Here is a 12,549-nt window from a genome sequence, read left to right on the forward strand (position 1 = left end):
TTGACAAGGTGGGGTTCTACTTACTACTCTGAACTGCTCTAACTTTTGGTTGCCTTTGATAAAAAAAGGACATTCTTTGTCGCCTGTTCGGTGACCATACCGTTTACAACGCCAACCTAAAAACAAAGAAAAAAGGAAATATTTCTGTAAGATAATTTCATTTAATGAAGAATCAGTAGATCACATTAAAAGTTTTCCTTCATTATACTCCAATTCCAGAAGCTAACACAATGAGTGAATGAACCACGTAAGATCCTAGAAAATAAAGGGAAACTAATTGCTTCCCCAACCAACTTTTATTAGTGTAGCTTTAAAATATTATCTCATCAGATAGGTATTCAGTAATCCAATGTAAAAGTATTGTAAAGAGTGAATTTGTGTGTGTGTGTGTGTGTAGCTTACTGTATTTTTCAAAGAGTAGGTCTCTTCTATGTATCAAGTGACTTCTGATTCTCATTTACCATTTTAGACACTAGAGGTAACAGCTTCTTTCTCTGATTTAACCACCACACAAAGCTCTTACCTTTAATTAAAACAGATCACAAATTATCTTCAAATATTAATTCCATTAGTACTCTAATATAGCTTTACCTGCTGAATAGGAAAATTGTCCTTTGTAAAAAGATCTGTTATTAGAAGCAGGAGGCCCTGATGAGGAACTGAGAGGAGATACAATAAGAAAATGCTTACACGCACTCTAGGGCAAAAGACAGAAACATGCACCTTCGTGGAATTTCAATGACTAATGACTTGACATTAGGCGTTGATGTGTGGGAAAAATGAAGTGGTGAACAAAGCAGGAATGGGTGAGACCCTTGTTACATCTCTCACCTGTTTTCGTCTTCTCAGAACCATCAGAATTTGAGGCAAATCAGGAAGTCATATGAGAAAAGTGAGCTAAGTGAGACCTTGTGTTTGAACATTAAGGAACTCCAACCAAGGAAGTCAGGAAGCAGGGAGAGGGATTAAGATCTTTCAGGTTTGCCCCATGCTGGAGGCTACTCAAAGTATGAAGTGAAAGAGAAGGGAAGTTTTTCCTGTTTAATTTTGAGGATAGGATGCAGGAAACCACTGAAAAAGAATGAAATCTGGAGATTATTGGTTGCCTCTGAGCTGTCCCTGTCTTTAACTTCCCCAATATTTCAAGTTCAGGAAAGAAGGATTGTACTCCTTCAAACCAAAGTTTTGTGTTCAAAATTCTCTTAGTGTTAAAGCAAAGGTGATCCTTATTTAAAATGTGTTCATGGGCAAACAAAATCAGCAACACACAGAAGATTGTTAGAATGCACAGTATTTGACCCATCCCAGAAATACTGAAACATACTACAATTTTAAAAGATTAATTGGTGACTTATAGACATATTAAAGTTTGAGTACTACTGTTTTGGGGATCCCTGGGTGGCTCAGTGGTTTGGCGCCTGCCTTTGGCCCAGGGTGTGATCCTGGAGTCCCGGGATCGAGTCCCGCGTCGGGCTCTTGGCATGGAGCCTGCTTCTCCCTCCTCCTGTGTCTCTGCCTCTCTCTCTCTCTATGTCTATCATAAATAATAAATATTAAAAAATAAAATAAAGTTTGAGTACTACTGTTCTAGATAACACTACAATCAATAAAATCAATGAAAGTGTGTACATGTACATGGGTCTTTTATCCCATTTAGGTTGAGTCCAAATTTTGTGGGGCCTGACTTAAAAATATGGGGGAAGGACTCTTTAGGAAAAAAAAAATCTTGCCCTGAAAAATTTCACAAAATCATATGACCATATCAACAAATCATTGTGTCTGCTGCAGGCCCTTGAAAATCACAAGTGAGTAAAACTGGCTCTGGTCCCAACCCACACATTTATTTTCCAAGTCAATGCAAGTAACTATAAGGTGGTAACTGAAATAAGGGCACCTGCATGTCACATTTGGTTAAGCATCCAAGTCTTAGTTTTGGCTCAGGTCAAGCCATGAATGCATGGTCATGAGATCAAGCCCCCAGTAGGGCTCTGGACCCAGCAGGTAGTCTATGAAATAGACTCTCTCTCTCTGGGGCACCTGGGTGGCTCAGTGGTTGACAGTCTGCCTTTAGCTCAGGTTGTGATCCTGGGGTCCTGGGACTAAGTCCAGAATCCGCATTGGGCTCCCTACAGAGAGCCTGCTTCTCCATCTGCTATGTCTACCCCAATCTCTCTGTGTCTCTCATGAATAAATAAATAAAATTGTAAAAAAAAAAAAAAAAGATTCCCTCTGCCCCTTCCCCCACTCATGCATGCTTATTCCCTCTTTCTCTCTAGACTAACTAAATAATAAATTTTTACTTAAAAATAGTAATTGAGTGAGCACCTGGGTGGCTCAGCAGTTGAGTTATCTGCCTTTGGCTCAGGGTGCGATCCCTGGGTCCTGGGATCAAGTCCCTCACTGGGCTCCCTGCAGGGAGCCTGCTTCTCCCTTTGCCTATTTCTCTGCTTCTCTCTCTGTGTCTCTCATGAATAAATTAATACAATCTTCTAAAAAAAATGATAATTGAAATGTAAGTAACCACCTCATAAAACATAGCAGTGGTTTTCAAACTTAAAAAAAAAAAAAAAGCTGTAGACTTCTGGGTAAAGATGACAGACTATGTGCATTTACCTCCTTTCATTTCCTTCCTGACACTCCATAAAAAAGATATGAAGAGGATTCTTTTCAAAGAGAGTAAGCTGGTGGGGATCCCTGGGTGGCGCAGCGGTTTGGCGCCTGCCTTTGGCCCAGGGCGCAATCCTGGAGACCTGGGATCGAATCCCACATCGGGCTCCCGGTGCATGGAGCCTGCTTCTCCCTCTGCCTGTGTCTCTGCCTCTCTCTCTCTCTCTCTCTCTCTGTGACTATCATAGATAGATAGATAGATAGATAGATAGATAGATAGATAGATAGATAGATAAATAAGAGAGTAAGCTGGGCAGCCCAGGTGGCTCAGCGGTTTAGCGTCGCCTTCAGCCCAGGGTGTGATCCTGCAGACCTGGGATCAAGTCCCGCATCAGGCTTCGTGCATGGAGCCTCCTTCTCCCTCTGCCTGAGTCTCTGCCTGTGTGTCTCTCATGAATAAATAAATAAAATCTTAAAAAAAAAAAAACTACTGAAAATTGTTGCAAACTTGCCCAAATCAACTTACTTGAAACCCTGGAAATTAACTAAAGGTTTGCCACAATCTGAGGAGCATTAATTCAAAAATAGCTAGTGAAGCTTGGTAAGAACAGCAGGATTTCTGACATTTTAACCAGGCTTACTCCTAACCCTCTCTCCCAATTTCCATAATAATCTTGGAAATCAGCAACCTTGTAACCATGACAGAGTTGGTTGCTACGAAAAGCAATAGTCCTGCACCCTCAATAGGAGTAAGACCCGGTTTTAAGGTCCCCAAAAACCCCTAACCTCCGAGCACAAAGCCACACTAACACTGACAGGGTGTTGTTGCTATTTAACTAGTCAGGTAGTTTACTTTACAGGAAAAATCCAGTCCCTCGGAATATTTGTTGAAAACAATTACCTGCAATTGTTAATATTACAGTTGCCAGTCGCTGTGATACCACTGGATAAATAGGAGCTCAGCTAAAAATGTAAAAGACCTGGGGAATGCGATGTCCATAGAAGACTTTCAAAAATTCTGACCTCCTGGGAAGCTTGAAGGCATTGCACATGTGCCAACATTTGTTATTTTCTGATTTTTTGATAGTAGTCATCCTAATGGGTATAAGGTGGTATTTCACTGTAGATTTGGTTTGTATTTCCCTAATGATGATTGACACTGAGAATCTTTTCATGAGCTTACTAGATCCTCTTTAGAGAAATGTCTATTCAAATCCTTTGCCAGGGATCCCTGGGTGGCGCAGCGGTTTAGCGCCTGCCTTTGGCCCAGGGCACGATCCTGGAGACCTGGGATCGAATCCCACGTCAGGCTCCCGGTGCATGGAGCCTGCTTCTCCCTCTGCCTGTGTCTCTCTGCCCCTCTCTCTCTCTCTCTCTCTGTGTGTGTGTGACTATCATAAATAAATAAAAAACAAAAAAAATCCTTTGCCAAATTTTAATCACGTTTTGTTTCTTTATTGTTTTTAGGAGGTCTCTATGTATTCTAAATATAATCCCTTATCAGATATGAATTACAAATATTTTCTCCCATTCCTTAACCTGTCTTATTACACTATTGATAATGTTTTTATTCACAAAATTTTGAAATTTTCATGAAGTCAAATCTGTTCATTTTTTTTATTGCCTGTACCTTTGGTGTTTTATCCAAGAAATCACTGCCAAATCCAACTTTCTGCAGCTTTGTACTATGTTTTCTTCTAAGAGATTTTATAGTTTTAGGTCTTACATTTATTTAAGTCTTTGATCCACTTAAATTTTGCACATGGTATTAGATAAGGGCCCAACTTCATTCTTTACATGTGGATATCTGTTTTTGTTTTTTTTTTTTTTTTGAAAAGACTGTCCTTTCCCAATTTAATGGTCTTGGCTCCACCATAAGAGATTATCACAACAAAGAAGATGGCTCACGTACAGGAAACAGTAGATTCAATGTAGGAAAGAAGCTAAGGGAAACTGCAGAATGATCCTATCTTAGTTCAGACTTCCCCTAACAAAATACAGACTGGATCAATTACACAACAGGAATTTATTTTCTCACAGTGCTAGACACTGGATATTTAAGATCTGGGTGCCAACAGAGTTGGTTTCTTGGTTTCTGAAGATTAGTCTCCTGGCTTGCAGACAGCTGTGTCCTCCCATGGTATGTCCTTACCCAATGGAGAGAGAGCAAGCTCTCTGGTCTCTTCTTAAAGGGCACTAATCACATCATCAGAGCCACCTCATTACTTCATCTAATCCTAATCACTACCCAAAGACCCCATCTCCAAATACCATCCCACTGGGGATTAGGGCTTCAACAATGAATTTGTGGAGGGACACAAACATTCAATTCAAAACACAAAGTCAAGGGAAATCCCTGGATTATAAGCATGAGAGCAACCATTTTCAGAAGGGTGAAATTAAGAGAATACTTTTGAAGGTCTTAAGATTCAACCTTCAGACCAATTTGAAGTTGAGTAAGAAATCAGTACATGGAAACTAAAAACAATAACAACAAAACAACACACACACACACACACACACACACACACACACCCCAAAAACCAGACAACTGTTAATCCAGGGGGAAGGAGGGAATTCTTAAAGATGCATGAAAGAAAGTAATGAGTTGACTATATGACTCAGCTCTGAATATAATCATAATAAAACATCAAAGGCTTATCTAACCAAAATTATAAAAAAACCATTTTGGGGAAGATGTGATATAGTAAGTGTACACATGTGTGGTAAGACCAGCAAAGAGCTAAATTCTCATCATCCATACAATGTTGACATACAATGTCAACAAATAACACCTAAACCTGAAAAATCAATGCAATGTAAGTGTGATCTTAGACAGATGAAGACAATATCATAATAACCAAGTAAAAGAGCTATAAGTGGAAATGGAAGAAAAAGAGACTGGGAGCTATTTTAATTATGTGTATAAAGAATCTCTGTACAAACGTCTTTGAAAGGCAGCAGTATCCTTTCTTCAAATACCATCCTATGCTAGAGGAAAAGTGCTGGAGCCCTGGTGGGGTGGGGGTGTGCATGCACAGCCCATCTGTTCTGGACCCACCCTCTGGGGCCCACAGCTCCTCTCAGGTTACATGGATGGAACCTTAACACCACTGGTGGGGGGCAAATGATGCAAGACCCAAAGGTACCTGCCCTCCAATACATCTCTTGTCCCTCATGGCATTTCTACAACAGAATATCCTATTACTGGATATTACCAAAGAGTGAACTCCAAAGGTAGCTATGTTTCTATGGAAGACCACTGCCCTTGGAGTCAGAAGCCCTGGAATCAAAGCTCTGCTCTACCTCTTACCTTGGACCACTTACTAACACATGCAGGTCAGCTTCCTGAACTGTAAAACAGGGATCATACTTTGACTTAACAGGGCTGCACTGAGAACAAATTAAAACAACACAACAAAAAAGAAGTAAACACGCTCTGTATAACTTGCGTGTATTGAGGAGTGTTACTTGAAACTCTCCCATGCTCACACTGCATAACTTTGACTTCTTTCCCCAGTGGCATCCAAAGTCCTTTCGTTGGAGCGTGAGCCAGAAATTCCCTGGCATGTTCATTGCCTGGTACATCTGGTATACAGTCTTCTGGCTTCGTCTCATCTTCCTAAAAAAGGAAACAGCGTGTACACAACTTGGCAAAAAAGCACAGGAATTCTCTCCCACCTGCTTCTTTTTTTTTTTTTTTTTAATTTTTTTTTTTAAATTTTATTTATGATAGTCATACAGAGAGAGAGAGAGAGGCAGAGACATAGGCAGAGGGAGAAGCAGGCTCCATGCACCGGGAGCCCGACGTGGGATTCGATCCCGGGTCTCCAGGATCGCGCCCTGGGCCAAAGGCAGGCGCCAAACCGCTGCGCCACCCAGGGATCCCCCTCTCCCACCTGCTTCTGAACACAGCATTGCCTGGCTTTCTCAGGGGCTGGACACACCCATGTCATCCTAAGTTACCCTCTCAAACACAAGAAAGATCAATTATACCTGACAGAAAAACGAGAAATAAATGTACCAGAAGAACTATATCAGGAACATGACAGAGCTATTCTTAGAGAAATATTACTAGTATTGTTCACATAGGAATGATCTGTGAGCTCCAAATCCTGATTCTAGATCACAAAAATTAGATTCAGACCACAAACTTTTCTATTAACTTAAAAGCCTTGTGCAATGAGGCAAAGTATAGAATTAAACAAGATTTCCTGAAATGATGAGAATAACATGTTAAATTTAAAAAGATTATTATCCCTTGGAGACCACAGTCATGTTGTACAATCTCACACATGCTGTATTTATGAAATGTGCTTTCACCACCAAATAACTTCGTTACACAATTAAGGTGTTATTTTTTTAAGCTACTGATTGCAGTTCCTATAAACATTAAATTTATACAAAAGAAGAGTTTTATAACAATCTTTTCCTCTCAGTGAACGTGAGCAAGAAGGCTGTCCTGGCCTCTACCAAGCCCTCTAGGTCTCCCTCCCGCAGAGAGACTGGATGGACACTGGGGGCAGGTGCTGCTGTGAGACAGTGGGGTGCCCTGCACCAGGGGCTGGACCAGAGGACCTTCCAGTCCCCTCAGACTACTGTTCTGAGCTGATGACACTCGGGAAGCCAGCAGCAAGTCAGAGGAGGAGCACAACTATGAGAAGATGCAGCCACAGCAAGAGAGGGAGGGAGGGAGGGAGAAGGGGACTGATCACTGAGGAATGTGCGGGCCCCAGTTCTTAGGGACAGACACAGGGCTGAGGACACTTCTACAAAAGCACAGGCTGGACCAGCCCAAAGTGTATGAACCGACTGGAATCCGCAGGGTGGAGCGGCGTTATCATAAAAGGACGTTCAAACCTTATGCAACAGGTGTTCGTAACAAGTTACTGAGTCTGAGCACCGAGTCAAATTCGTCTAAGAGAATAACCAAAGGCACAAACTTCACACTGACCTTGATAAGCCCAGGAGGAGGTTTTTCATAGCTAGAAAAGAAAAGACATCATTAAAAATATTAACAAGAACATAATACGTTTTAGTGAGCAAAAAGCAATTGCAGGCCAAAACAAAAAGGATGCTTTTAGTAAAACCTTAAAACTACATTATATCTAAAGCAGTTGAGGGGAGGGCGTGATCCTGGAGTCCCACATCGGGCTCCCTACCTGGAGCCTGCTTCTCCCTCTGCCTTTGTCTCTGCCTCTCTCTCTGTGTCTCTCATGAATAAATAAATAAATCTTTAAAAAATAAAAATAAAAATAAAGCAGTTGATAAAATATGCCCAGCAGTCAGGGATCACCTATAAATAACCTGATGCTGCATCACTTCCTGTGGCAATCTAGAACTGAAATTCCCTGAAGTAATAACCAGGTGTCTGAACATGGTGATTTTACTTGTGAAGAAGATAAAGCAAGAGACTGCAGGGGAAATGAGAGGGAAGAAAACCTATGAGCTGATCACGGTTCCAAACTGTCATAGTTGTCAGGTTGTTTACCTGATACACCTTCTACTTATTCAACATTGAAGAGGCTCATGGGGGTGGGGTGGTGGCAGGTGGAGAAATTTGTACTGACTTGGTTGGGGGCAGCACAGAGGGGCAGGAGCAAAGCTGGAGGGAAGGGCCTGTTGCAGGGGAAGGAGGTGAAGGTGATCTTAGAGGCTTCCTCTCCCATTTCCCCACAGCTCCCAGTTCAAATCCTGCCTACCCACCCACCCTGCCCGCAGAATGAGCCAGCTGTCTGCCCCTCGGCTCTCTGACAGCCCTGTGTACTTTGGACCTTGCTGGACTCGGGGTCCAGGACCCCTGCACGGTGCCTGGACCACAGGCAGCATTCAGTAAAGAACACGGCTAGAGGAAGCAGATGTATGATGGGTGGGAATGTACTTTCCCTTTGAGCTCTCAGACCCCCAAGGCTCCTACGGGAACATACACATCATCCCTATGCTCCCCATTCATTTTCCCTTCCCATCACTCTGCCGGAACTGCCCCAAAAGGCTTCTAGTTTCCAAATCTGGAAAATTAGTTCCAAATGCTCATGTTCACTTGTCAGTAGTGACACACTTCTAGCTATAACATACACCACGTGGGTGTTTATTTGGCTTTTAACTGTGAATGCCTAGGAAACCATAAAGGAAAATAAGAATGAAAAAAACATGATAAGCAAACATCATGGGTCCGTTCAACATCCCTACAAAGAACATTTTACTGAGGACATCTGGGCATAGCAACTGGCTTAAAAATGTGAAGAGACTCCAGAAACATGGAAATGTGAGAGCTTCAACACTGCTGCACCCAGATGGTGAAGCAAGGGTGATTAATTAGGTTTTCTATAACGAAAATGTATTACTTTTATCAACAGATAGACATTAATAAATCCTTAAAAAGTGAATTAGATATTGAAATGGGACAATTTCCATAATAGTTTTAAATTTTAAAAAAGGGTGGGGGGAGGGAATAGAGAGCAAAACAATGTATTTGGTAAGCTTCTATTTGTGTGTGGGGTGGGGGGGGAGAAGGAGACTATATATGGCCACATACACACACACCTTTTAGGTACCTCTACAAGGAGAGCAAAGAAACTAGTTATATGCTTGCCTCTAGGGAGAGGCACTAAGGATTATAAATAGAAGAGATCTTTGTTTTTCATTCTACTCACATCTACATGCATGAGCCTGCAAAATGCTTTTTAATTGCAAAAGAAAAATGAAATCAGTGGTAACTACATTACAGCTCTGTTGGTATAAGCCCAGCTTAATATAGCTCTGAAAGAAAAACTAAATATAACTTGGGAGTAAGAAAAATGGAGTCAAATATATGCTATTAGGAGTTCATATCTGCTCTAGAGTTTTATATGCTAGATTTCTGTCTGAACAATCAATGCTACTTCTGTAATTGTTTCAAGAATACAACCTGTTTGGTCTAGCCCTGAACTTGGTATTTTCCTCTCACGAAAAAGGAACAGGTATAATATGTAAAACTAAATTTGATATTCAGGTAATATTAAAGGTTCCACGTAAAAACTTACTCCTTGCAGAAGCAACCAGTCAATTATTGTGCCAGGCACGTTGCTAAGTACTAGAAGGAAGAACGGCATATGACTAGTTAAAATCAGAAAACATATAAAATGAAAACTGCTCTCAGAAGTGACATGAAGTTTTTAAATAGTTGTCCTGATAAAAGGAGACGTTCTATCTTTTTCGAGTAGAAGACCCCAAATTCTAGCAGGATTATTTTTCAGTTCTAAATCGATGTTAGGGACACCTGGGTGGCTCAGCGGTTGAGCATCTGCCTCTGGCTCAAGGTGTGACCCTGGGGTCCTGGGATGGAGTCCCACATCGGGCTCCCTGCATGGAGCCTGCTTCTCCCTCTGCCTGTGTCTTTGCCTCTCTTTGTGTCTCTCATGAAGAAATAAATAAAACTTTTAAATAAATAAATGTATGTATGTTAATGTGAATCCTGACAAGGTGAGGCAAGGCAGGGTAGAAACCTCATGCGCTTTGGAGGCAAAAACCTTTGGTTTGAATTATGATTCTCATCTCATATGTGTACTTTGGGCAATTTACTTAACCCCCCAGAGCCTCCATTTCCCCGGGTGAATATGTCACATCACACACTTCACAATGCTGGCTGCTGTCCCTTCTGTTGAAGACGAGTCCATGCTCTCAAGAACCTCAAGACTAGGGCAGCTCGGGTGGCTCAGCGGTTTAGCACCGCCTTCAGCCCAGGGCATGATCCTGGAGACCCGGGATCGAGTCCCACATTGGGCTCCCTGTGTGGAACCTGCCTCTCTCTCTCTGTCTCTCATGAATACATAAATAAAATCTTTTAAAAAAAAGAAAAAGAAAAAAAAAGAACCCCAAGACTGGAGCAACCAGCCTCAAGATCTGAAGCAACAGAAGTGGAAGAAAGCAACCTAACAGGTGGTAAATGACATATGCCATGAGTCTCTAATCTAAAGCTTTTCTGGGCAGATAGAGGAGGATCTGCCCAGTGAAGACTACATAGTAAACAACTAGGCACGAATAGACTTAACTTCTTAGGTGTGGTACAGTGGTTTCCCAAAGCAAATGCTTGCAATATTATCCTTTTTTAAAATGTTTATTTATTCATGAGAGACACACAGAGAGACGCAGAGACACAGGCAGAGGGAGAAGCAGGCTCCATGCAGGGAGCCCGATGTGGGACTTGATCTAGGGTCTCCAGGATCATGCTCTGGGTTAAAGACGGTGCTAAACCGCTGAGCCACCCAGGCTGCCCCAATATTTTCTAACACAAAGTGGTGGCATAACCTAGCAGAGTGATGGAAATCCGCATAAGCTGAGGAAACGGTGCAGTTCATCTGCAGCCATCCATTTAAAATACCGATGCCAGGGCTCAGGCACTGACACCAAAGGGAGTTTGGTAGTACGGTCTATGAATCCAATAATCCAGTAATACATCCTTTGAGCTGCAAGAGTTGTACAAAAACAACATATGGCCAATCAAACAGAAATCCAAATTCCTGAAAAATATGTAACTGATTGCCAAGATGAAAAGGAATGTGATAGAACTACACACTTTGAAATCTACTACTAGCAATAAAAAAAAAAAAAGTCCATTCACAACTGTTTTCACAAATTTAGAAGGTAGTTGATGGCTCAAGGCTCACACTGAAAAGAGCCGGCCGGCCTCCAGCAGGCGAAGCTCCCGGGTTGATGACAGAGTCTGAACCCTCTAAGGACTTTCCCTTACACCTTCCCGTAGGTAGTGCCAGTGCCTGAAACGGGACCCCGGGGACGCCAAAGAAGGGCCCTGGAAGGCCGGCAATCCGCCTCCCACCGGGGTGCGGCCCGTCCCACCCGCCCTGCCCCCACCGGGGCCCCTCGGTCCGCAGGAGGCCCGGGTCCCGGCTCGGCCCGCGGAGCTGCCCCTGGCCTCGCTGCAGCCCCTGCACGCCCCGACGGCCGCGGGGTCTCCCCTGCACCCCGCCACCCCCCCGCCCTGGCCGCAGAGGAGGCGAACGCGGCTTCAGCGGCCTCACCGTCGGCCCCACCGTCGGCCCCACCGTCGGCCCCACCGTCGGCCCCACCGTCGGCCCCACCGTCGGCCCCACCGTCGGCCCCACCGTCGGCCCCACCGTCGGCCCCACCGTCGGCCCCACCGTCGGCCCCACCGTCGGCCCCACCGTCGGCCCCACCGTCGGCCCCACCGTCGGCCCCGCCACCCGGGCCCCGGGAAGGCGCAGGGCGGCGGCGCTCACTGCACCTGCCGCGGGCTCGGGCCCTCCGCAGGCCGCGAGGGCAGCCCCAGGCCGCTCGGCGCCCCTCCCCCCCGTTCCCCCCGCCCCTCCCCCTCCCCGCCCCTCCGAGGCGCGGCCCGCGGGGACCCGGGCACCCGGCGCCCCGGCCTCCCCGCCCCCACACCTGGCGGAGCGCGGGGCGGCGCGGACTCACAAGGACTCCAGGTGCTTGAGCTGCTGCAGCTGCTGCGCGTCGTGCCGCCGCCGCTTCTGCTCCCGGCGCCGCTGCAGCTCCTGCTCCGCCGTCTCCCGCGGCCGCCGCGCGCCCCCGGCCCCCGCGTCGTCGCGCCCGGGCCCGGCCGACATCGCGGCCCGCGTGGCGGAGGCGGCCCCGCGGCGGCCCGAGGCGGTGGCGGCGGCCAAGACGGCACTTCCTCCGCGCCGCGCCGCGCCCCGCCCCGCCGGCCCCGCAGCGCCCCCTCCCGCCCGCCCGCCGCGGCCTCCGGGCCCCGCCCCCGCCGGGCCGCCCGCGCCGCCGCCCCGAGTCCGCGCTCGCCGCGCCGGGGCCCCGCCGCCGGGCCGGCCGGGGTCGGAGCGCGCCCCCTGGCGGCGGCCGCGGGCGGCGGAGGAGGAGGCGGAGGAGGCGGAGGCTGCGGGAGCCCCGGCCGCGCCCCCTCCCCGGAGGCCCGCGACCCGCGGCGGCGGCTGTGCGGGCGGGGCTGCTGCG

At 45.9% G+C, this 12,549-nt stretch overlaps 1 protein-coding gene across 5 annotated transcripts in view; it reads right to left on the minus strand.

Moving 5' to 3' along the window:
• The window catches only part of LOC121474702 (retinitis pigmentosa 9 protein-like), a 33,954-nt gene extending 21,716 nt beyond the window's left edge, over nt 1-12,238 (minus strand). For all 5 annotated transcript variants that reach the window (XR_005983481.1, XR_005983478.1, XR_005983479.1 and 2 more), the window contains exons 1-4: nt 12,037-12,238; nt 7,562-7,592; nt 6,100-6,229; nt 25-116 (exon numbers count right to left, since the gene is read on the minus strand). Coding sequence is in view for 1 of the 5 variants with exons in the window: in XM_041727782.1 (XP_041583716.1) it covers nt 25-116; nt 6,100-6,229; nt 7,562-7,592; nt 12,037-12,188 (405 nt within the window). In the remaining 4 variants the exon portion in view is untranslated. The remainder of the gene's footprint in view (nt 1-24; nt 117-6,099; nt 6,230-7,561; nt 7,593-12,036) is intronic.
• Between the last annotated feature and the right edge of the window lie 311 nt (nt 12,239-12,549).

Source organism: Vulpes lagopus, chromosome 13 (genome assembly GCF_018345385.1).
Source record: "Vulpes lagopus strain Blue_001 chromosome 13, ASM1834538v1, whole genome shotgun sequence".
NCBI lineage: Eukaryota > Metazoa > Chordata > Mammalia > Carnivora > Canidae > Vulpes > Vulpes lagopus.